The sequence below is a fragment of the Gobio gobio genome (genome assembly GCF_949357685.1).
Source record: "Gobio gobio genome assembly, chromosome: 20".
Classification (NCBI taxonomy): Eukaryota; Metazoa; Chordata; class Actinopteri; order Cypriniformes; family Gobionidae; genus Gobio; species Gobio gobio.
The window spans coordinates 14,475,293-14,498,719 of record NC_137113.1 but is presented as its reverse complement, the minus strand read 5'-3'; the positions used below and the strand labels follow the sequence as shown (position 1 = coordinate 14,498,719).

The 23,427-nt window shown below is 37.4% G+C and overlaps 1 protein-coding gene across 2 annotated transcripts in view; it reads left to right on the top strand.

The window, feature by feature from the left end:
- LOC307143828 (neurotrypsin) overlaps positions 1 to 23,427 on the top strand; it is a 61,214-nt gene that overhangs the window by 609 nt on the left and 37,178 nt on the right. The window contains exons 1-2 of one of the 2 annotated variants that reach the window (XM_079845595.1): positions 5,461 to 5,871; positions 11,984 to 12,026. In XM_079845595.1, coding sequence (XP_079701721.1) covers positions 5,809 to 5,871; positions 11,984 to 12,026 — 106 coding nt within the window. In that variant the 5' untranslated portion in view covers positions 5,461 to 5,808. Of the gene's footprint in view, positions 1 to 5,460; positions 5,872 to 11,983; positions 12,027 to 23,427 lie in introns of those variants that run through there. The other variant, XM_079845596.1, reaches the window with a different exon arrangement.

Sequence of the window (23,427 nt, the reverse complement as noted above, 5' to 3'; positions counted from 1 at the left end):
TGTTGCCTCCTGACACAGAGAATTCATATATCTGCCCATTATCTATTGGTCACAAATGAAGTGTCAGCAGTAGCACAGGAGGCGCAAGGGGACTAGAGATGGAGAGACGGATGTAATATGTGCTGGAAAAGCACAAATATCTCCTCCTTCAGCAACCTCTGCTTCAGGCGTGTCAGGTCAGATTGACATATAAATCAAAGGTCTGCCAGGACTCATTACTTTTGGTCTTTTTATATGGCCAGGCTATAAATCTTGCATGTTTACATGCATCAAATTAAAGACTTAGTATGCATTTTTGAAGCTGATATTTTAGCTTATTTTACAGGAGCGGTGTATTATTTGTCTTTGATCAGCAGACAAAAGCCCTCTGTGGTGCTCTTGTGAGTGGATGCAAAAATATTTTTGAATAAGCAGCAAAAATGAATGCAACTGAATAGGCATTTGCATTTTCTGTCTGCCTGTCTGTCTGTTTTATGTATATCTGTCTGTCTCAAACATATTTAAGTGGTTATTTCAAAGCCTTAATGGAGCAAATCAGTTTCATTCTCATTCTAAACTTCTTTATCGTGAAACAAGATTGATGGTTGGTACATTAGTAATGTAGTTAAGATCCTCCATTAACAGAAGAACAACCGACTCGATGAGGCTGCTTGCATCTCTGACAGCATGCGCCACTTCAAACGCTATCTTACAACAGCATCCAGAGTGCCTGCGGCAGCCAATGCTAAACGTTCTGCTGTTGTCCTGCTGCCAAACTCTAGGGAAGGAAACAGATAGAGGAAGCAAGGAAGTCGAAGTATTTTAGTATTCAACTATAAATATTTAACTGAATGAGGAAGTCTGTCATGTTAGAAATTTTGAAATGATATTCATAAATATAGAACACACAAGGTTTGCATTCTTTTTGTTTGTGTATGACAGTTAAATTAACATACTAAATGAGATGATTAAAAAAAAACCTTCAGACCTCTCTGAATAAGCCAAATTGTTGATACAAATGTCTAATATCTAGCACTATATCTCACCTGCTCATGCTGTGTGATTCGTCCCTTGAATTGGCTGTAATGACTGCTAGTCTTTAAGGGAATGGTTCATCCAAAAATTTAAATTCTGTTGTCATTTACCAGTAAGACTTTAACTAACAATAAGCAGCACATTTGTCACATTATTTATTCATCTTTGTTCATGTTAGTTAACCCTTCAAAGCCTGACATAATTGTCTTTGAAATAAATCTGGCTTTAATGGCACATATAGCATGACAGGAAAATATGGAGTTCATACTCAAGGAGAAAAAAAACGCACCTCAATTTTATTCAGAGGCCCAAACTAAGAAATGCAATTTGGTGCAGTTGCTTATATATACATGGCGGAAATGTATGATGAAATTCTGAAAGCATGTAATGCAAATTGACAAGATATTTATAATAGTATATCAGAATAGTGGTCACTATATTTCCCATAATGTCTTAATTTTAGTAAGATGATATTTAAATGCTTAGTTTTATAATCAAACCTCTGTATTTTTTGTATTGTGTGTTACAAAACATGTCCTACAAATAAAGGTTCCACAAAATCCTCAAAATGTATAAAAATTAATATATATTTTTTCTTTTATATTGTAATAATACTAACAATATGTATTATTACATTTACTTTATAAAAATAGTAAAGTTTTGTGAACCTGAAGGTGGATTTTTACGCTAATGATAATGCTAAAGGATTTTTACTTATATCAATCAGACAACATAAGGTTATGTTTGTCTGTAAGTTTCTCAGCAACGTTTTTTGATTTTTTTAGAGTCCTTAAATTTGTGTACAAAAAAATATGATACATTAGGATTTATAGGGTTTATAAAATATATTTCATGTTAGCTCAAGTCCATTCATGAACAGATATTAATGTTGAAATTAATATGCTTTAGAAGAATTTTTCATTGTTAGTTAATGTTTACTAATGTAGTTATAACAATTGGAACCTTATTATAAAGTGTTTCCACTCAACTTGATGTTGCTCCAAACCCATATTACTTTCTTTCCTCTGTGGAACATAAAAAGGAATGTTCAGCAAAATAATCTGCTCTTTACTTTACAATGAAAGTGGATGGTGACCATAGGCTGCAAGCATCAAAATTACAAATAAGACTCCATTAAATATGTACTGTTTACTGTAAGTGCATGACTTGCAATATAGCGCTCGAGTCATATGGAGCACTTTTATGTTGATATTTGTTATTTTTTGGAGCATGACTGCGGTTGGTCACACATTTCTTTGTTTGTCTTCCATGGAGGAAATAATACACAACATAAGGGTCAATAAATGTTCATGAGACCTATTACTTTAATATCTTTTAACAGTATATGCAGAAGAAAAAAGAGAGGCTTATTCTGTCCTTTTTTTCTTATCTGTTTCCATACCAACTGAATGGGGATTGGCTGCTATAGGCAGTTAATGAAACTGAGCGATGATGCCTCTGGGTAAAGACAAGTTATGAGAGACAGACAGAACCCCCAAATCTGTGTAGGGATGTGGATTTTTTGTGTGGCTGTGTAAAAAAGGAAAGACTTTACAAAGCATTATGGCCAAAAAAGGCCCATGGCAAAAATTGCAAAATATTAAGTGGTCTTTTAATGGTCTAAACCATTTGAATCACAAGTCACTGGTCTGACAATTAGTAAGAATTGCACAAATACAGTAGATAAAGTAACTTATCAGGGAAAAGCCTTCCCTTTTGTTTTCTTTAACCTATATGTGGGTGAACTTGCAGACAGTTTTTTACAGGAAGAAGAGTCAGTGTTGTTCCACTCAATGTGGCATGGAAATTCATGTTAGTTTGAGTTCAACGTAAGACCAAATATCTAGACTCTGACCAGGACAAAACATGAACCTGATGGACTTGTTCTCAAGACATGTCTTTGCAATTTGAACAGGAGCATTGTCTTGTTGAAAAATAACATCTGATCATTCCTCTTTAGATAACAACTTTTCAATTGTGGGAAGCAAGTCATTCGGCAATAATCTCCTGTGCTCCACAGCATTAAATGACTTTTCACAGTGATGAAGCAGCTAACAAGGCTCCCCACACACAATGACACTTCTTCCTCCATGCTTCACTGTGGTAGAGATGCATTTTTTATTATATTTATTACTAGATTTTTAAGACACCGCTCTGGAGCATAACCATTCAACTCGTGTTTCATTGTGATTCATCACTCCACACACACAACTTCCCATATTCCAAAAACTTAATTCTGCCTTTGATGTTTTTTCTGAGACGCCAATGGCTTTTTGCTTAAATGTTGCTAATATCCTGACTAATAATCTGTGGTTAAGACAATAAAAATCTGTTTATCCATTTTAGGCCTGGCCCTTTTTTGCCCCGGGAGTGTACTTTCTATGCTATCTCTTTTAAAATAGTCCTTTTTAATGTAATTTCTAGACATTGCCGCTTTCAGGTTATTACTATCTCTTTCTAACCTCCCCCCCCACCCCCCTTTCATGACCCAATTTTACAGAGAGCACAAAGACAATTGTCTCTTAAAAATCCTTAAATATGCTGTGAGTGTTGGAGGTACTGCTGGCAATTTAACCATTGTGTTGCCATGACAACACCGCATCCATCAAAGTGGTTCACCAGTAAAATTCTTGTTTCCCCCATTACAACCACAGATCATCATGTAGCAGGTGTCTCTGCGGCACAGAGCTATAACACGACTGTAAAACACGTCAGTGCCAATGATCAGGTCATGAGTGTAGCGGGAGAAAGGGAGGATTGAGAGGGTAATGTATGCATGCTTGTGTGGGTGCGAAGACTCTGTGGGTGACTTTGCATGCCACTAGCAGAAGGTCACTCATGCTGGGCTTCCCAGCTGTATAGCTTTATTATTATGAGCAAACATGAAGCAACTAAATCTATTATGCTCTGCTCTATTTGTTTTTATTGAGAGTAATTGAACTCATGCCATCCCATAAATGCTATAGAGTGGATGGCTGTTTTATCTAATATATTGCATCAATGCATTTCATAATTTTCTTGAACTTTTATGGTTTCCATGGTATATATATATATGTATGTATATTTCCATGTGAAATAATGCATTGATGTAATTTTCTAAATTGTACGTTTTCGACTAGCGGGTGCATTAATCACGATTATTTGTGAGGAAAATATTTTGTTCTTACCATAAAACCCACTCAAACAAATACTTTTCTAAATTTTTCTCTTTGCTGCAGTTTATAATGTTCCCTCTGCTGGTTTTATTCAAAATCCCTCTGGCTCTTTTTCTTTTTGAAGATTCAGACCTCATATTCACCTCTCTACTGTTGCATGCAAAGCAAACATTTGTTGAGAGAAATCACTTTCCTATGTTTATGCACATTTAAAGGGTAAATGTACAACACAAAAAAAAACGCTGCTAAAATAAACTCTTAAAGCAAATTGGCTGGAGGTTATTAAAAAAAGAATAATTTTATTCAGTTTAACTTTATTTATATTGCACTTTCAACTATAGAGATTGTCTTAAAGGGGTTAGACAAGTTTTAGGATTAAAACCCCCAGTGTTGTAAGCAAACAATAACAGTGGGAAATACAAACTCCACGCATAAAAACCCTATCTATGCAGATTCTCTTCCGGTCAGCATGGCGGATTAAATATGTTGTCTGTCATGCTGCTTACCTGAAGGGGTAGTTATTTAAAGCTGCTGTAACCTAAGTGTTATTTTTTTTAACAAAATGTCCTAGTACCTGATAGGCCTCTGTGTTCTGAGAAATCACACTTCTCTCTGTGACATCCTTAGGCTCTGTGAACAGTAAGACAAGTATGTGACATATGTGCTATAGGCTTTTTTAAGTTTCAAGTTATTCTCTCTAAAAAGTTTAACATCCAGCCTTGCTCTCCGTGAGACATGGCATTCATGATAGATCTTCAGAGCAATTCGTTCGAATCGGACCTTTTCAATGAATCTGTTGAGTCGATTCACTAAATCGATCCGCATGATTCGCTCACAACTCAGACTGACTCGGTTCTAATGTTCAACTCTGGGCCGGCTCTGTAAATCTGGGGGCCCTAAGCAGGATAATTTTGGGGCCCTGCCTTGCAGTGAATAATGGAGTATTGCACCGCAAACCAGCAACTGTATAACACTTTCAACTCATCGGATAACAATCAGTGAATATATATATATTTTTTTAAATGTATCCCTCAACACTATTATTTAACCAGTGGAGTTTACACACTTTGAACTTCATGATTTATTTTTGTCTATATTTTGTAGAAAAAGTGTATAGCAAAATTAACTACACAAACGTGTATTTTTTTATATAGTTGTAGGCTATTTCACACATTATTACTATTAATATTAGAGTTATAGAGCAGTATTTTAATTGTTCATTTAGACACAGTCTATGTCACGAATTGCTTTCACTTGTTATTTGTTAATTATACTATTATTGTGTTGCCAGGTTTGCACGAAGGCAGCAGTGACGCCCAGTTTGTTGGCTGCTGGTTCACGAGTGCGGCGCGCGCGGGGTGCGTGAGCGCTTGGAGACGTAGCGCTGCGCGTGGGTCGCTACGAGGGGTGTGTGCGTCCGTGACACTACTAGGCTACTCCACAACACCGATTAGACATCACATATCAACCTACGGCGGGTCACGGAGCACGGCATCACTCACCCTGGAAACCAACGCTCTTGCATCCGCGCAGTTGTGCCATTCAAACCGTTTGAACAGCGCTCATTCGCGAATACACCCTGCTCCGGAGGTGGCTTCTAACACCGGACAATGACACTGACCCATAGCCGAAGATAGGGATGGATCCAAGAGTGTGGATGATGCTCGCGTTGCTCGGTGTGTTGTTTGCAGTCTTACTGGAGGTAAGATGCGCCTTTAGGGCTGTTCAATAAGATAGCGTGGGACAAATAGCTACACCTTAACGGCTTTATTACATTTGCTACGACCATGTGTGCTTTTACGCGTTCTTATTAGTGCTTTGAGTCGATAACATTAATGCAGCATGATTTCAAAGTGCACCTTTTTTTGGTCAAATCTAGTTCAGCACCTAATATCTGTCATTGTGCAATAAAGCACTCACATGCTGTTTAATGGATTCAAGCAAAGCCACCTCCCTCTAATAGAGGATCTGACATGCTGTATGGAGGAAATGTAGCTTAAACAATACAGATAATTATTAGACGTGTTATCATTTAGGATTTGGGATTATCCTTTTTAGATGCACAAAGACCAGTGCTTGCGAACCACAAGGATTCCGAGGCAAAAATACAACACATTGACCCATATTCTGCTCTAAGACTGAGTTTGATGAGTGTGCTAGAACAAAATTATTGACCTGCACAGGTAATGGTATTTCGGGGGATGTGGAGAAGGATTCAGTATCAAAATTGTTTGAAAAGAATGGCTGATTTTTGGGGGGGTTTTAGAGCATATCTGTACAGGAGTCTCAAAACTCAGCTCAGCACAGGAGACAAAGAAACATCCAGTTGTGAAAAATTTGACAGAAATGCTTTGAACAGGAAAAAAATGCTTTTTTTTTAAATGTACTAATATCTGCTAAACCATTCCTAAATGGCTTGGTATATTAGCAGAACATAAAGAAATGGGCAGCATCGGCATGCTAGATAATTAAACCTTCATCTCAGTTCACAATCACTACATAGTTTGAGTATCTTAACATCTGTTTGGGCGGTGAAACAACAGCACTATGGGAAGGAATTAATGAGTAATATGACTGCCATGCTCCATTACAGACTTTATGCTCCTCTTGATTATGAAAATTTTACAGCACCAACAAATCTGTTGAAAGGCTTTGCCCATGAGATGGTGTAATACACCGGATTGATTTTATATATCTGCGTGCATTTTAAAATGGGCATTTGCAATTAGACTCCTGAGATACAGAGCATCAGCACACCGGATATGTGCTATAGGCTAGACATCAATGTGCCTTCCTCTGTTTGCAGCTGTCAGTATACGACACACCTGCTCATATGTTCACTCATCTGTGTTATACTTCTTTTACAGTCTGTTCCTTAGGTGTCAAAAACAAAGATGCTGTTTAAATCAAGGGCTTTTTGATGTGTATTTTGCTATTTCAGGGAAAGGAACATAATCAAGGACAGTGTCAGTCTGGCCTCAGTTGCTGCTGTGGAATGAGAATGACAGATGCAATTATGGCCGTAACTGACCGGGGTGTGTTGATATGAGCATAAATATCAGGGTGCATAACTGGAGCTTGTTATCTATAATGCAATTATCCCTGCTGGTGCATGGTGCTAAACCCCCAGATCAGTTTATTGGTCGTAAATTAATGAAGTAAATCAATACCATGTTTTCATCTACAGACGTGTTTGATAAAAGGACTGTGCGGTGCAGGGTAGAAGCAAAAGGGTTTCAAAGGAATAGTTTCTTTCAAAAATGAAATAAAAAAATAGATTATTTACTCACCCTCATGTCTTTCTGAACCTGTATGGAACACAAAAGAAGTTTAACAGAATGACTCTTCCGTGCAACAAAAGTGCTGTCAAGCTCAAAAAAGCATCATAAAAGTGGTCCACATGACTCATGCTGTATATAAGTCTTCTGAAGCCATTTTATAGCTTTGTGTGAGAATCTTGTTTGAAAACCATCAACATTCACTATTGTTGTTTGGAGGGAAAAAAAGCAGTTCCAGTATATAAATCACTCGTTTTGTGTTCCAGAGATAAAAGAAAATCATAGTTTTGAAAGACACGAGGGTGAGTTAATGATGACGGAATTGTTATTTTTAGGTCAAAGACTCCTTTATATATTTTTTGAAAGACTGGTAAGCGTAAAATAAATGCTTAAATATTCTTAAGGGTCAGTGATGAATGCTAGGTCAGATTTAGGATTACAAGCTGCAGGGTTTCTGATGCTCGGTGAGAAATCAGCTGGGAGAACAGAGTCCGATTGGTTCTGGAAAAAGCTCAACCCTTTATAGCTGCTTTCCTGCCTCACTGAAATCTCTCATTGCATTTTAAGTCACAGAAGTAGATTTAGTTCCTTCTTGCTGCCACAATGACGCTCTATCAGCAGTCCTCAGATTTCTAGGGTGTACTCAACCTTGAGAGCTGCCCAAATTTTAGCTGATGGATGGAAAACCCAGTGCCAGATTTGATCACTGTATCAGTATCTTGATTTTCGACTGAATATTTAAAGCGTTGTAGAGTCATGTAAAGTCTTTGTGGAACTGTTAGCAGAAAATAGGACTATCTGCAATTAGGTATTCAGCATATATTCACAATAAATGATATGAAATTAATAGGTAGCACTTTATAATAACTGCATGCCATGAATCATTAAACATTAATAAATGGTTAATTTGTCATTTATAAAGCATTAAAGGTCCCATGGCATGGCATTTTTCTATTATTTTATAGTGTTTTCTGAGGTGTACTTATATTATTAGTATGATTTTTACATCATAAAATGTCATAATTTAGAAATAAAAGGCATTTTTTCTATACTGCTGTTTGCCCTGTGGCTGAATGCCCTGTTACAAGAGGCGTGTCTGCTGTGAGACTTCAGTAAAAACGCCCACTGTTGTGATTGGCTGACATCTTTGCATTTTAAATGAGCGGAGGGGGCGTGGTTTAACGAGGCACGAGCAGGCACGAGTCTGCCAGAGACGGATGGACCTGAGTTCACTTCTCATCAGTTCTCTCAGCATGTCTCAGTTCAGGGTGAACTGTTGTAGGTACTAGCATATACTTCAAGTTATTATTTTATTTCTAGTCGGAGGGGCTGTCACTCATGTCAGAAAGTTAGTAACTTTAGTAAATTATGGATCAGCGCTGACTCGAGACGCGAACCGTTTAGAACGATTCAGTCCGATTTGGTGAACTGGTTCGGTTCACTAAAAAGAACCGATTCAAAAGAATGATTCGTTCGCGAACCGGACATCACGGAGACGAAGCGATTGCTAACAAAGTTATTTATAGTAACTACTGAGTTGTGAGAGCGCTGTCTGTCAGCGCGAGTTTATTGTGTTTGTATCTGAGAGTTCTGAATAAACACGAGTCCCAGTCACACCGAGTCCTCTTCATCATTATTCTACCAACTTTGTAACACATGCAATGTACCATTACAGCGAGATGAACGAGTTAGTAAGTGTTGAGTATAGCATTATTTCTAGATATGTTCCAATCATATGAATAGCGTCATTGACGCGCATTGAGTAACGTTACACAGCGCAAACAAAGACACAACAGCAGTAATCGAATGTAATCCAGTTTATTGTGGGAATAGCTGGCTAGCCTAGCCCAGATATTCTCACGCTTACCCTCCTTCTGCTTAATCTCACGCCGCGTTTGGTGCCTCCGCTGTGGGCCAGATGCAGTACTGGGGGTCGGGGATGTTGGAGGCCGAGCTTCGGCGTGTGTGAAGTTTATCTCTAAAGATGTGACTGCTGATGTTAAACAGAAAAGACTGTATGCACATTTTAGAACAGATAGACGCGACAAGGACGTACAAAAACACTGACTCACAAGATAGAAAACACGAAAACACCGTTCTGTCGGGAGAGAGAGAAGCCGCTGCGTGTCCACAAATAATAAATAATAAGCTACACATAAGAAATCAATGATCACAGATCAGAAGGAACTGAAGAAAGACTTCTGTTTTCATTTGTACATCCAAACACTGAGAAACTGCCAGTGTTCACTCGTTCACAAGTAACGTTAATGATCTCGAGCGTTTGCATGGGCGTGCCAGATTCTCTGGGCGGAGGAAAGGGAGGAAACCGTTCCTGCTTGGACGTCAAACCAGGAGACTTCAGGATTGGCTCGTCTGGGCTGTCATTTTCTCAAAGGCAGAGAAAGACGGCCAGAACTCGGGTTTACACCGATCAACATTTCTATCCACTTGGGGACAATATTCAGGCTAGGGGAAGTCATATTAATGTTGAAATACCTCATAAAATGAAAATTTCATGCCATGGGACCTTTAATAGACATTAATAAGCAGTTTATACAGCTATAAATGCTTTATTCTTGATTTATAAGCATATCTATAATGTGTTTAATAATTGTATTTTCATAGATCAATTTATAATTTCTAAATGAAGTATTCCATTATTTAGGAGTTTTCAGTGGTTCATAAGATCATTTAGAAAGTGATTAATACATTATTTAAATGTACATTTATACGTCTTATTATTTAGACATTGTAATGGTTACTCAGTGTGTTAATAAATGCTTTATTAATATGTTTACTACTGTAATTCATGATTAATTCAGGTAGATATAAAACATTTAGTTGTTGTCAGTTTACTAACTTTACGAGGCATAAATAGTCCTCACAATATTTTTACAAAATTTAGTATTTTTACTAAAAGGCTTAGTTATACAGAACATATAAATATTTATTTTAAGATGCAAAAAAATGAAACTGTACAACTTGATATAAAATAAAAAAATAAATCTCTTCAATGCCATAGAAAAGAAAAATTCCTGTACACCCCCAGAAAACATAACTGTGCAGTAAAATGAAACTAAGCCTCTGCAATCTGATATAAAAAAAATACATTTCTGTAAAGTGTAAACATTGCTGAATAAAAATTGACCAGTGCCAACTCTGGATTACAGGAGTGCCAAAATACAACAAATCATTTTTATAAAACAATAATTATATAATAAAATATTTCACAGTCAAAACTAGTGCTAACTTTAAAACATTAGAGAACAGCAGTGCAGAAGATAACTGAGCCTTTAAATCTCCTTTGTAAAAGCTTTACGGAGCACAAATAGTCACACTTTAGATGAGCTCACAAAAATAGTTAACTGACAACTACTGAATGTTTTATATCTACCTGAATTAATCATGAATTACAGTAGGAATACATATTAATAAAGCATTTATTAACACACTGAGTAACTATTACTGTCTAAATAATATGTATAAATGTACATTTAAATAGTTTATTATTCATTACTTCCACTTTCTCAATGATCTTATGAACCACTGACAACTCCTAAATAACTGGTTTGTAAATAATGTGATATTGATAAATTGATCATAATAAAGTATGAAAATACAATAGAAATTAGATATGTTTATAAATCAAGCAAAAGCATTTATAGCTGTATTTCTAAGCTGCTTATTAATGTTTATAAATGCTTTATAAATGATGAATTAACTATTTGCTAATGCTTAACTGACCCATAGCATGCAATTATTATAAAGTGTTACCACCAATTAATATTGTGCATTTTATTTGACTATTAAGTTTCCTAGAGAGTGTATCATCTGACTAGTTTCATGATTCTTCTTTGTCTCATGAATATGAGAGCATTACGATGTTTTAATAGCATTTCTGATTTTTGTAATAGCTTGAGTTGGTGTGTTCGATTCATTTCCATGAATCCTGTAATACTGTTCATTTTTGTGAATCATTTCAAAACGTATTCAACTATTAGTTTGCACCATCCTGGTGCCATTTTTTTTAAATGTTAAAATCATTAAAATTAAATGTACATGTTGCTGTTTATCGCTATGTGCTATATGGGTAAAAATAAGACGATTTTTACAGTTTTAGTTCTTAGATTAAACTATTAAATCCACTTAAATATAGTGTGGAAAGGCCATTTTTCCTATTTACCTTGCATCCCAGTCCTCACTTCCTTTGGAAGACAGCAGTTACCTTTAAACATTAAGGTGATAACTCCTCTCTAATTGCTCTTCAGTCGCAGTGCAGTACGAGAAAACGCAGGAATAAAATGTCAGTTAAAATATTAACAAATATTATCTTAGTTCCTTGTCAGGAGTGACTCGCACAGCTTCCTCTGAGCCAGGCAGAAACGGATTGTACCGCTGTTCAAATGTGTGTCACGTCTAAGAAGATAAAGCTTAACTTTTCTAGAAAAACAGACACTTTAGTGTTCCGAACAAATCAATTCATAATTCTGTCAGCTTTCTTCATTTGAACTCAGTTTCCTCTTTCCCTCCCTGCAGGTGAACGGTGAAGACAGCTACCTGAATGCAGTGCAGAATACAGGTGAGCCAATATGTGTCCTCTCAGTTTTAGACCCCATTTACACCTGCTATTAACATTAATTTCGGAAGATCCAATACATGTAAAGAGAGTCCAAAATATTTTGTGATGGTCACTCAACCACATTCAGAGGTGGTCAAAAATGCATGTGACCCAACTGCATTTTTAGTGTAAATTCTTATCAGTCCTCATGTGTCTGAGACTACATTAAAGAACTGCCTATAGAGGTACAGTGGGGCAAAAAATTATTTAGTCAGCCACCAATTGTGCAAGTTCTGTCACTTAAAAAGATGAAAGAGGCCTGTGATTTTCATCATAGGTACACTTCAACTATGAGAGACAGAATGAGAAAAAAAATCCAGAAAATCATATTGTCTGATTTTTAAAGAATTTATTTGCAAATTATGGTGGAAAATAAGTATTTGGTCACCTACAAAAAAAGCAAGATTTCTGGCTCTCACAGACCTGTAACTTCTTCTTTAAGAGGCTCCTCTGTCCTCCACTCGTTACCTGTATTAATGGCACCTGTTTGAACTTGTCGTTATCAGTATAAAAGACACCTGTCCACAACCTCAAACAGTCAGACTCCAGACCCCACTATGGCCAAGACCAAAGAGCTGTTAAAGGACACCAGAAACAAAATTGTAGACCTGCACCAGGCTGGGAAGACTGGATATGCAATAGGTTAGCAGCTTGGTGTGAAGAAATCAACTGTGGGAGCAATTATTAGAAAATGGAAGACATACAAGACCACTGATAATCTCCCTCGATCTGGGGCTCCACGCAAGATCTCACCCCATGGGGTCAAAATGATCACAAGAATGGTGAGCAAGGACCTAGTGAATGACCTGCAGAGAGCCATCAGTAACACACTACGCCGCCAGGGACTCAAATCCTGCAGTGCCAGAGGTGTCCCCCTGCTTAAGCCAGTACATGTCCGGGCTCATCTGAAGTTTGCTAGAGAGCATTTGGATGATCCAGAAGAGGATTGGGAGAATGTCATATGGTCAGATGAAACCAAAATAGAACTTTTTGGTAAAAACTCAACTTGTCGTGTTTGGAGGAGAAAGAATGCAGAGTTGCATCCAAAGAACACCATACTTTACTACTGTGAAGCATGGGGGTGGAAACATCATGCTTTGGGGCTGTTTTTCTGCAAAGGGACCAGGACGACTGATCCGTGTAAAGGAAAGAATGAATGGGGCCATGTATCGTGAGATTTTGAGTAAAAACCTCCTTCCATCAGCAAGGGCATGAAACGTGGCTGGGTCTTTCAGCATGACAATGATCCCAAACACAACGCCCGGGCAACGGCGGAGTGGCTTCGTAAGAAGCATTTCAAGGTCCTGGAGTGGCCTAGCCAGTCTCCAGATTGCAACCCCATAGAAAATCTTTGGAGGGAGTTGAAAATCTGTGTTGCCCAGCGACAGCCCCAAAACATCACTGCTCTAGAGGAGATCTGCATGGAGGAATGGGCCAAACTACCAGCAACAGTGTGTAAAAACCTTGTGGAGACTTACAGAAAACATTTGACCTAGTATTGAGATTAACTTTTGTTATTGACCAAATACTTATTTTCCACCATAATTTGCAAATAAATTCTTTAAAAATCCGACAATGTGATTTTCTGTATTTCTTTTCCTCATTCTGTCTCTCATAGTTGAAGTGTACCTATGATGAAAATGACAGACCTCTCCCCTTTTTAAGTGGGAGAACTTGCACAATTGGTGGCTGACTAAATAATTTTTTGCCCCACTGTATGCATGTGACGTCACCATCGGCCGGAGTAACTGCGGTTACGTCCTCTGAGTGGCAAAAAGACTGAGAAGGCAGCATTGGTTTTCAGGGGGAATGCTGCGAAAAACAAACAAAACACACCAGACAAGAGCTTTGTGATTTGACTGTACAAAATTGACAAGAAATCTGAGGTACATTTTAACTGACTGCCGAAAGCTACAGAAAAGAGAAGCAAATTGATCGCAGCAGTTCACAGAAACATCTGGACTCCATTTACAGTTATCCTTTTGTGTCAATATTTTGAATTTTGGGGTAAAATCATACCTTATATATATTGTATTGTTATATAATGTATTGACACCTCATCAATTAAATATTTACTATCTTATATTCTGCAAAATCAAGTGTAGCGTCAGTTCTGGCAGGTCACATTAGTCAAGCTCACATCAGCTGACCATCAGCTGATCACGTCTACCTATAGGAATACGATGTCTATCACAGCATACATATATAAGCTCCTTCAGTACTGTCAGCATCTATCGCGTTCTCCAGAGTTAATTTAACCTCCTCCATCCCCAGCTCCTCCTCTCGTCCAGTCAGGATTTGGCATTCTGATTCCCTTTGAATAATTCCTGAATTATTTTGTACATTAAATATCGACATTAATGATATCTGCAATACATTATGTTGGTTCTGTTTACCCTAAGGGAGGTTATTGCTGCTCTCCCTGCTCTTATCCATGCTAGGCTGCATGGATGCGCAGGGAGTTCTTACACTAAAAAAAAAAAGGTATATGGCACCAAAAATGGTTCTTCGTCGTTGTCATAGAGGAACTACTTTTGGTGTATATAGCACCATATCTTAACATGTTCTGTATATGGTAGCGGTGCTATATAGCACCTTAGTTAGCGGTGCTTTATAGCACCTTAGTCAAAGAACCAGTGAAGAACCTCTGAAGAACCACTGAAGCACCAAAATTGGTGCTATATAGCACTTAAAAAGGTTCCTTATGATTACGAGCCAAGAACCATTTTTGGTGCCATAAAGAATCTTTTTTTTTAGAGTGTACCCAGAACAGAACCATACCGTCAATCCAAACTGTATGCTAATAGTCAATCAATCATTTTTGACGATAGGGGTCCTGACAGAAATTATATTTGTTTAAAAAAAAAAAAAAAAACTTCCAAAAACTATACAAGTTTTAGGGATGGACGATATGACGATATAACATTGATATACGTTTTCTGATGGGAAAGTAATGTATTCTATTCATCACCAGTATGCTAAAGTTAAGAGTTTTAAACTTTGTTTCTGAATTAAATTAAAACATTTGGAAAAGCATAAATTGACTGATGCAAAAAACAGATCGTTTAATTTGCATAAATGCAATATGCTTAAAACAATATGCATATGCTAATTTAAAATGAATAAATATAGATCATAAAGCAACACAAGTTCATTTAGTACAGCTGTACCAACATAGTAATAACTGTGCATTTTGCTCAATATATGATTTGTGACAAGAATTAAATTCTTATATATGTGTATTTGAGAATATGGTGTGCAAGCATTGCTGCACTTTATCAACATGCAGTACAAGTGAGTGATTTGTTTGTGATATTATTTGTCATGAAATCCTCCATTCAGAAACACACGTAGTCACACATTTTAGGTGGCTGTAAAAACCAGGGATAAATAGTTGTCATCTGGCAACTCGTGATTGGATCACCCCAAACAGATGTTAATTCCAGGTGGAAACAGGTTTATTAAATTCTCCATGAAATTGCTTGACGAGCCATTTCTTTCATGTGCCGATTTTTGAAAAAGGATATATTTATTGAAGAGATTGGGTCCTTTTATAAATAGCTAATAGGCTTCAGATGTCACAGCCATATACAGTACATGATTTTCTCCTTGTTAGTTGATTCAGGTGGTATTAGGGGAGAGACATCCTCATTCTAGAGAGCATTTGATTGGCCACAAAGCTGTATAGTGCAAGATGAGTCATCAATATTTTTTGTTGATTTTCCCGGAAAATAAGGACATCTTAAATGCGAGTCTCTGCTAAAGGTTACTTTCACCATCTTTTAAGAGTACACTAGCATATACTGTCGATTGCTTCAAAGTACTAAAAGCCACAAAACACAATTTTCATTTCATGGTCTATAAAGAAGACGCTGGCTCACTTTCATCTTTCCTGCATTTACAGAGATGTATGAAAAATTAAAAACAAATGCTTGTTTAGAGTTACATTCCACTATATCTCATTCTCTCTGTTCTGGCTGTGTTAGTAATGAGCCGAAGAAGATGGATTTGCCATGGGTTGTCTTATATAAATAATTCATCAATTCCTCTAGAGCTCCAAAATGTGACATTTACACCGCATCACTGTGCGCTGGTCGCTGGATATCACCAGTGTGGATGCTTAATAAGGGCATGCACCCTGTGATGGTGTCCCATCTTTCTGAGCTGTGTCAGATTTTCTCCCTCATCTCGCTCTCATATACTTTGACAGCGTGAAATTCCCCAGTACCAATCCCGAAGTGCTAATGACTGTCTGCGCTTTGATGTCACTGCATCAAGACAGATAAACAGCCCGCCCCGGACCAGCCAATCAGGCGGCTTTATGGTGCCCGGGAACGGAAAGGGCTTAGATTGAGCGATTTTGGTTTTCTCTTCTCATTGAGAACATAAACTGTGCCCGAAGCATACTTTATACATCAAAAGAAATGGGTCAGCTTATGATTTTATAGTTCCCTTGAAAGTTGCATGGTCAGATTGTTTCCTATAGATCTAGGTAGCATGCCACAGTGGACCAAATATACAAAAAAAAGTTATATCCTTCAAAAACAAAGATTGCGTGCAAATTCTTTGTTGTGCAACACAGAATGTCTTGAACTGAAGCTTTGTACATGAAACAGTTTCCTTAAGAGAACTCGTTTCTGGTTTATTTAGCAGAAAAAATGCCAATGCCAATGCTAATGCAAATGCCCTGATGTTCTATGTTGATTCCTGTCACCCATTGGTGCCCCACCATGCATCTGCTCCCACATTCGCTTAACACGCCAAAGCACGTTATGTGAACCGTAACAAATATTCATTGTGGTGGGGAAATTGATTATTTGGGGAGGGAGAATGAGCTCTCCTATGGCGCAGAGCTGAGAGCGTGTGTGTCCAAGTACGCCATACGGATGCTTTGCGTAAATGACTTGATTTTTCTGCTGCCATTCGTTCTGCCAGTGTGCTTCCATTAGCTTAGAGCGGCACAGAGGGTGTCAGTGGCTGAAGGTGAATGAATCCCAGCCAAAGAGTTCTAATACAGTGCTCTGTGTTATTCATTATTATTTTTAATGATTGTTTTGCTTATTTTTTGCACCCACTGTTAACTGCAAATTGTCTAGAAATTCTATTATATCTAAGCTATTTTATCTGATCGGTCCTATTTGATTGTCCATAGATTTGCTTTTAAAATAGTTTTTTGTTTGTGCAACAAAATTGAAATTGTACATTTGTATTGCCCAAGCTTTGATTGAATCACTTATGTCCTCCAATTTTGATAGCTGACTCATAAGGTAATTTTTTAAATAATTATTTTTGGAGTACAACTTCAAGACATCACAGAAAAGACTCTCTCTCTCTCAGCAACTCTCCCTCTTCTGTGCATCTGTGCCAGTCTTTGCTTTCTCAAACAGCTTTGATGTCTCATCCCCCACCTTATGTGTCAGATCCTCGTGTGTTTGGTTCAGAACGGAGAAGAATGTCAGTATTAGATGATTTCACAAGAGTTGATGTTTCAAAGAATGGCTTGTTTTCGGGATGTGCGGGATGTGTTCATTTATCAGATCCATGGTAGAGCATGCGTCCTACATGCCTCTCTCTCTCTCTGTTTCCCCATAGCGTCCCCTCCCCCGACCTTTTCCATGTTGTAGGATTCATTAACACCTGGAGTGGAGATCAGCCATTTTTTTTTCTTGCACCGTAATGTAATGGGATCGAAATGTCTGAGCCTGTGCTGAATAAGCATGGCCGGCTCCTGGTGCTGGTCCTGATGCCCAGACACCTCTGTTTTACACTCTTTTATTACCTGACCTTCGCTGTCATTCCTGTTAAAAATCTCTCTGCTTCTTTTTATCACCAGATGTACTATTCCATCACACAGCAGATGTCTATCTCCTCTGTTCTTTGTTATAAAAGGATCCAAATGTCAGCCTAATGTAGCAGTCTTAAAAGGATAGTTCACCAAGAATGAACATTCTATCATTATTTGAAGAGTTTGGTTGCAAAACGCGATAAACGCCATTTTTTGACATTGGGATTTTATTATTGGAAATCACTGTTTAGATGTACCTTAATCTATGTGTGAATTGCTGCCATTAATAAGATTTGAAAATGTACATTTTAAGCCAACTACAAAATGTATTTTTTCACAAAACGCGATATCCGCCAGCCCAGTTTCTTTACAAAGTGCGATATAGAACGTTCAGGATGCTGCGCAAGCTCAGGATGTCACGCGAGGAGTAGATTCACCGCCGGTGAAGTGCTCCGAGTTTGCTCAGTGATTTAACGATAATATCAAAACAAAAAACATATTTTTAAAAAGAGGATTCAATAGGCTAACTAAAAAACGTTTACCAGTTTATACTGTAGGCGAGCTGTCAGTCACGTAGGCTACGTCACTGATCAACAGCTGTCTGTCAGTCAGAGAATCAAAGCTTCAGAGTCAAGCTAACGTTATGGATTTCGATGACGGATTGGAGCCGGTCATTCCAGCTGCTGTTGGGAGAAAGAGGAAGGCATCTTAAGAAAATCATCAAAGGGAGAAGACAAACGGGCAAGGCATTCAGGGGAGGGAAAACATCCAAAGATTAATTGTTGTCATCGTGCGACTGCGAGTAATGTTGGTCTGTCATGCCGACACACACACACACACACACACACACACACACACACACACACACACACACACACACACACACACACACACACACACACACACACACACACACACACACACACACAAAACATTGATTCACTAGCTTGTCTTAATGGTATTACAGTAGTAGAATATAGCCTAAGGTGGATATATAGCGTTTTGCAAAAAAAAAAAAACGTTATGTTGTGTTTGTTCTGACCAAAACTAACTCGGAATCTTATTATTATTAATCAATCTTTGTATATACTATTCCATATATTTATGATGTATTGTTTTTTTAACCAATTTAAGATGTTTGACAATGTTAAGATAAATATGTTGCATTTTGGCATGGTTTTTGACTTATTTATGGACATAAAATTAAATAAAAAATATCCTGGATTTGAAGAATATTGTGTCCCGGCCTTCACTGAGCTCAAGTAATAGTTTAATGTACAAAAAATTGTGAATGAACTTGACTGTTGATGTCTTAAATAATAATGTCAAATAACCAACATTTCTCAAAATGGATATATCTCGTTTTGCAACGAAACTCTTCATTTACTTACCCTTATGGCATTCCAGTAGTGCGGAACACAATTGTTTTGAAAGAATCTTGACAGAGATTTAATGTCAGTTTATCATGACTGGGGCTATACAATTCCATAAAGCATAATAAATGCACCATACATTCTAAAAGCAATATCAATTATGGCATCTATTGTGCAGGATGGATGTCAGTTACATCAATTTCTATTATTATTTTGTGTTTCTTAATGTCATGACATCAAAACTGCACCATAAGCGACACATGTGATTCAAGCAGTGGTGGAGCCAGAGGTAAGCTTAAATGGTAAGACACCCCGGACAATAGGGTCGCACAAGCGTAAAGCTGTTCAAAATCCTCTTGTGCCACTGAGCGCCACTCACATAGTGTTCCATTTAATGACGTAAATTTGTTTCAGAACGTTGTTAATGTATCTATTCTACATAATGACTTCACCCTAGGCTTGAGTGTATAGACATTTTTCAATGTTTTTCTTTGTTGTGTATTTAAAGTCCCCCTGCAGTCAATCATGACATATTTAAATGTTTGGTCCTGTGAAAAAATTTATTCATGCCTTAAAATAGCTTGAACTTCATTTTGTATATGTGGATCCATGAATATGCAAATGAGCCCCGTCTCCACTCATTCATACAAGGTCATCTACAAATCAGAATGGTAACGCGTTTTATGTATCACTCACTGCAACGTCGGACACATAACAGTAATTAATATATTACTTTATTAACCCCCCGGAGCCGTGTGGATTACTTTTATAATGGATGGATGCACTTTTTTGGCCTTCCATTTTGGGCTGCCGTTCACTGCCATTATAAAGCTTGGAAGAGTCAGGGCATTTTTTTAATGTAACTCCGATTGTATTTGTCTGAAAGAAGAATGTCATATGTCATTGAAGGTGAATAAATCATGGGGTAATTTTCATTTTTTGGAAATCTTTTTGGACTATCCCTTTAATAAAGTCTGTGCTTAAGGAGAGATATGATATAGATTGTCCTTTCTGTTTCCGTTTGCACGTTTTTACAGCAAAAAAACACATCGACACAACTTCATTCTTGAAGTGAACCTTTTGCCTGTATGGTTATTAGATTCACTGTTTTACATTGCCGCCTTGAACTTAAAAACGCGACTGGTGTGAGGCATATGGCGCTTCATCCATAGCGCATACACAGAGCGCACGAAAACTCTTCTTCCACTTGAACGGACAAATACACATACAAGTATGGCAAAATAGCCGCCTTGCGAATATTATTGTAAAAACAGTTGAGAAAAAAATTGGATGTTTGTCAATATACTGGATGCAATATATTGCATTCGCTCTTAAAGTGACAGAAGCCTAAAATAGCCTACCTGCTGCTCTCTGGGTCATTAAAGTTAAAGAAAAGAAAACGGAATTTGAACTTTTGTAGCTTTAACAAGGATTAATTTATACAGTAAAGATTATGCAATGTTATTTTACATTTTGATTCAATCAATTTCTGTACCTGAATTACTGTTAGACCAGAAAAACTTAAAGCACTTAATTCTTAGCACTATTCTTATTTTCCTCTGTTCTTAAATGTTTTATATTAGTTAGGCTTGTATATTGATATTGATATTCTTTCACGGTCTATGGACCCCCTAAAGTAGCACTGGCCACCCCAAAAAAGTCTAGTTCCGCCACTGGATTCAAGATTCCTCCTTGATTCCTGGACTCATATTCATAGTAGTAAAAAGTTCTAAAAATATATATATATTTTTTATAAAAGAAATGTATACTTTTATTCAGCAAGGGGGCATTAAATTGTGCAGTAAAGACATTTATAATGTTATAAAAGATTTCTATTTTGAAAAAAAAAAATGCTGTTCTTTAAACTTTCCATTCATCACAAAAATATTAAGCAGCAACATTGATAATAATTAGAAATGTTTCTTGAGCATCAAATCAGCATATCAGAATGATTTCTGAAGGATCATGTGACAATGATGCTGAAAATTCAGCTTTGCCATCACAGGAATAAATTACATTTTAAAATATATTAAAATAAACAATGGGTATTTTAAATTGTAACATTATTTCACAATATTACTGTTTTTACTGCATTTGGATAGACTACTTAAAAAAACTATTTAAAAATCGGAGTTTTTTAAGGGTTTTTTAAGCATATTAGATTTATGCTTAAAACAAGGTAGTTGCTTGCCAATGGGGTAAGATAATCTTAATTAAAGAAATATTATTTTAAAGCAAGTCAAAATTATTGCTTCTCAAGTAAATTAATCTTGTTTTAAAGATGTCTTACTAAAACGAGACAGAATGCTAATTAAGATGAAAATGAATGTAAAAACCAATCAAAAGCATTTCATTCTGTCTCACTCTCTACGGATGAAATATTTTTCAGTTTGTCCCAGACACTTTATCGACAGCATTATGGCGTTTCCTGCCCACACATCTTTATGCATCCAATTAAGCAGAAACGCAGTCAACGATTTCCCTGAGGTTGGCACAACTCTTTCTGAGAGCGCTCTCCGTCATCCTGTTTTAATATGTCTAATTCAGCTCTGCCCTGATTGCAGTGAGTCTGTCTGAGCTTGCAGATGGAGACATTAATCTACTGCTGCTCTTTACACACACACACACACACACACACACACACACACACACACACACACACACACACTGTTCCTCTGTAATATATGTTGTTCTGATATCACTTGAATACAGACAGCCTGGCTCAGAAAGTGCAGTCGCATGAGTATGCAGACAAAAAAGACTGCAGACATGCCATTCGTGACTGTGATTAACAGCCTGTTCTTCCCACTGCCAATGATGTGTTTTCAAAGGCAAATGGAAGGTGGAGAACCCTTCATATCTACAGAGCTTTCTAGTGACAGGCTGGGAAGGACATTCTGCTGAGTCATGTAGTGCTGGATTCTGGGATTTAAGGAATTGTGGGTTAACAGAGGATTATGGGAAGTGACAGATCACAGCCTCTCCATCCTTCTCTCACTGTTTTTGGATCCAACTCCAAACAAAGTTCCTCAAAACCTGCAGACAAACATGAAAAATCGGCTGACATCTCTGGGAGGCTTGTTTTGTGCAATGTCTGCAGCATTTCACAGTCCATATGGACCTCACCATCTAAACTCTCTGTGAGGTCTTCCCATAGTTCTGCTCTCCTCCCCACCGTGTGTTCAGTCATCCGGCGAGAGACGCATTTGTGTCTTCATCAGCACAGCACCAAACTCGAACACTAAAACCCTTCAGCGAAGTAAAGTTGTGTTCAAACTGTTTCGAAAGTTTAGAACGGCACTACTAATAATCTTTCCTACACATTATCTAGCCGTTCACAGTGTGCGTGATGTTGTTATGTGCGGAATGCAATTTGATCCCGATTTTCTCAGCACTACAACACCAAAATTGAGTTAACATAATCGAGTTTGAGTTCTGGAAGAAGACCAGCTATGATTTTTCCATCCAGCTATGATCCAGCCATAATCGTGTGAGGACTTCTGTTTACTTCAGTCATTTTTCCAATCATTTCTTCTTTTCTTTACTTTTTCCCTCTATGTTTTTTCCTTTATGTAGGTTACTCAAACATTTGCAGCTTCTTTGGAACAATATGCACAAAAATAATTGTGCATTTTTGTCCATTCACTTGCTTTCTGCTTTTGTTGTGTTGCATTGAGAAGCCCCTCCCACAGTGCAATCTCATTGGTCCAAAATCCTGGTCTATATTAAACATCAAATACACTCAGTTTGGCTGTGATTGTGTTCCGATACAACATTTTTTCTCTCAGTTTGGACAGATAAATTACTTGTCACTGGAAGCTTGTCAGTTTGTACCTGCTGGGACACATTGTAAGTGACAGTATAATTGCCAGGCATGGAATATGTCTATCCATGAATAAAGCCTTGTGATAATTTCTCATTGACTTCTGCACTGCTGCTTCCTTATACTTTGTCAAAATGGGTCTGCTAGCCTGATTTTACTCCAGAAATATCACATTTAGATGGCATATGGTGTGAGGAGTCATTTGAGGTTGTCGAAGATCTGACATTTGTAGTGTAAACGCTAATCCATACTGATGCACACCGGGTGACATCATCGGACCGCTTACGCATCGGTCAATCAAACGCTGCTTTTGAAACAAGGTTTTTTTAATAAAAATAAAATAACCATCTGATCTTAAAAATTTGGGAAAGTGCATATGCA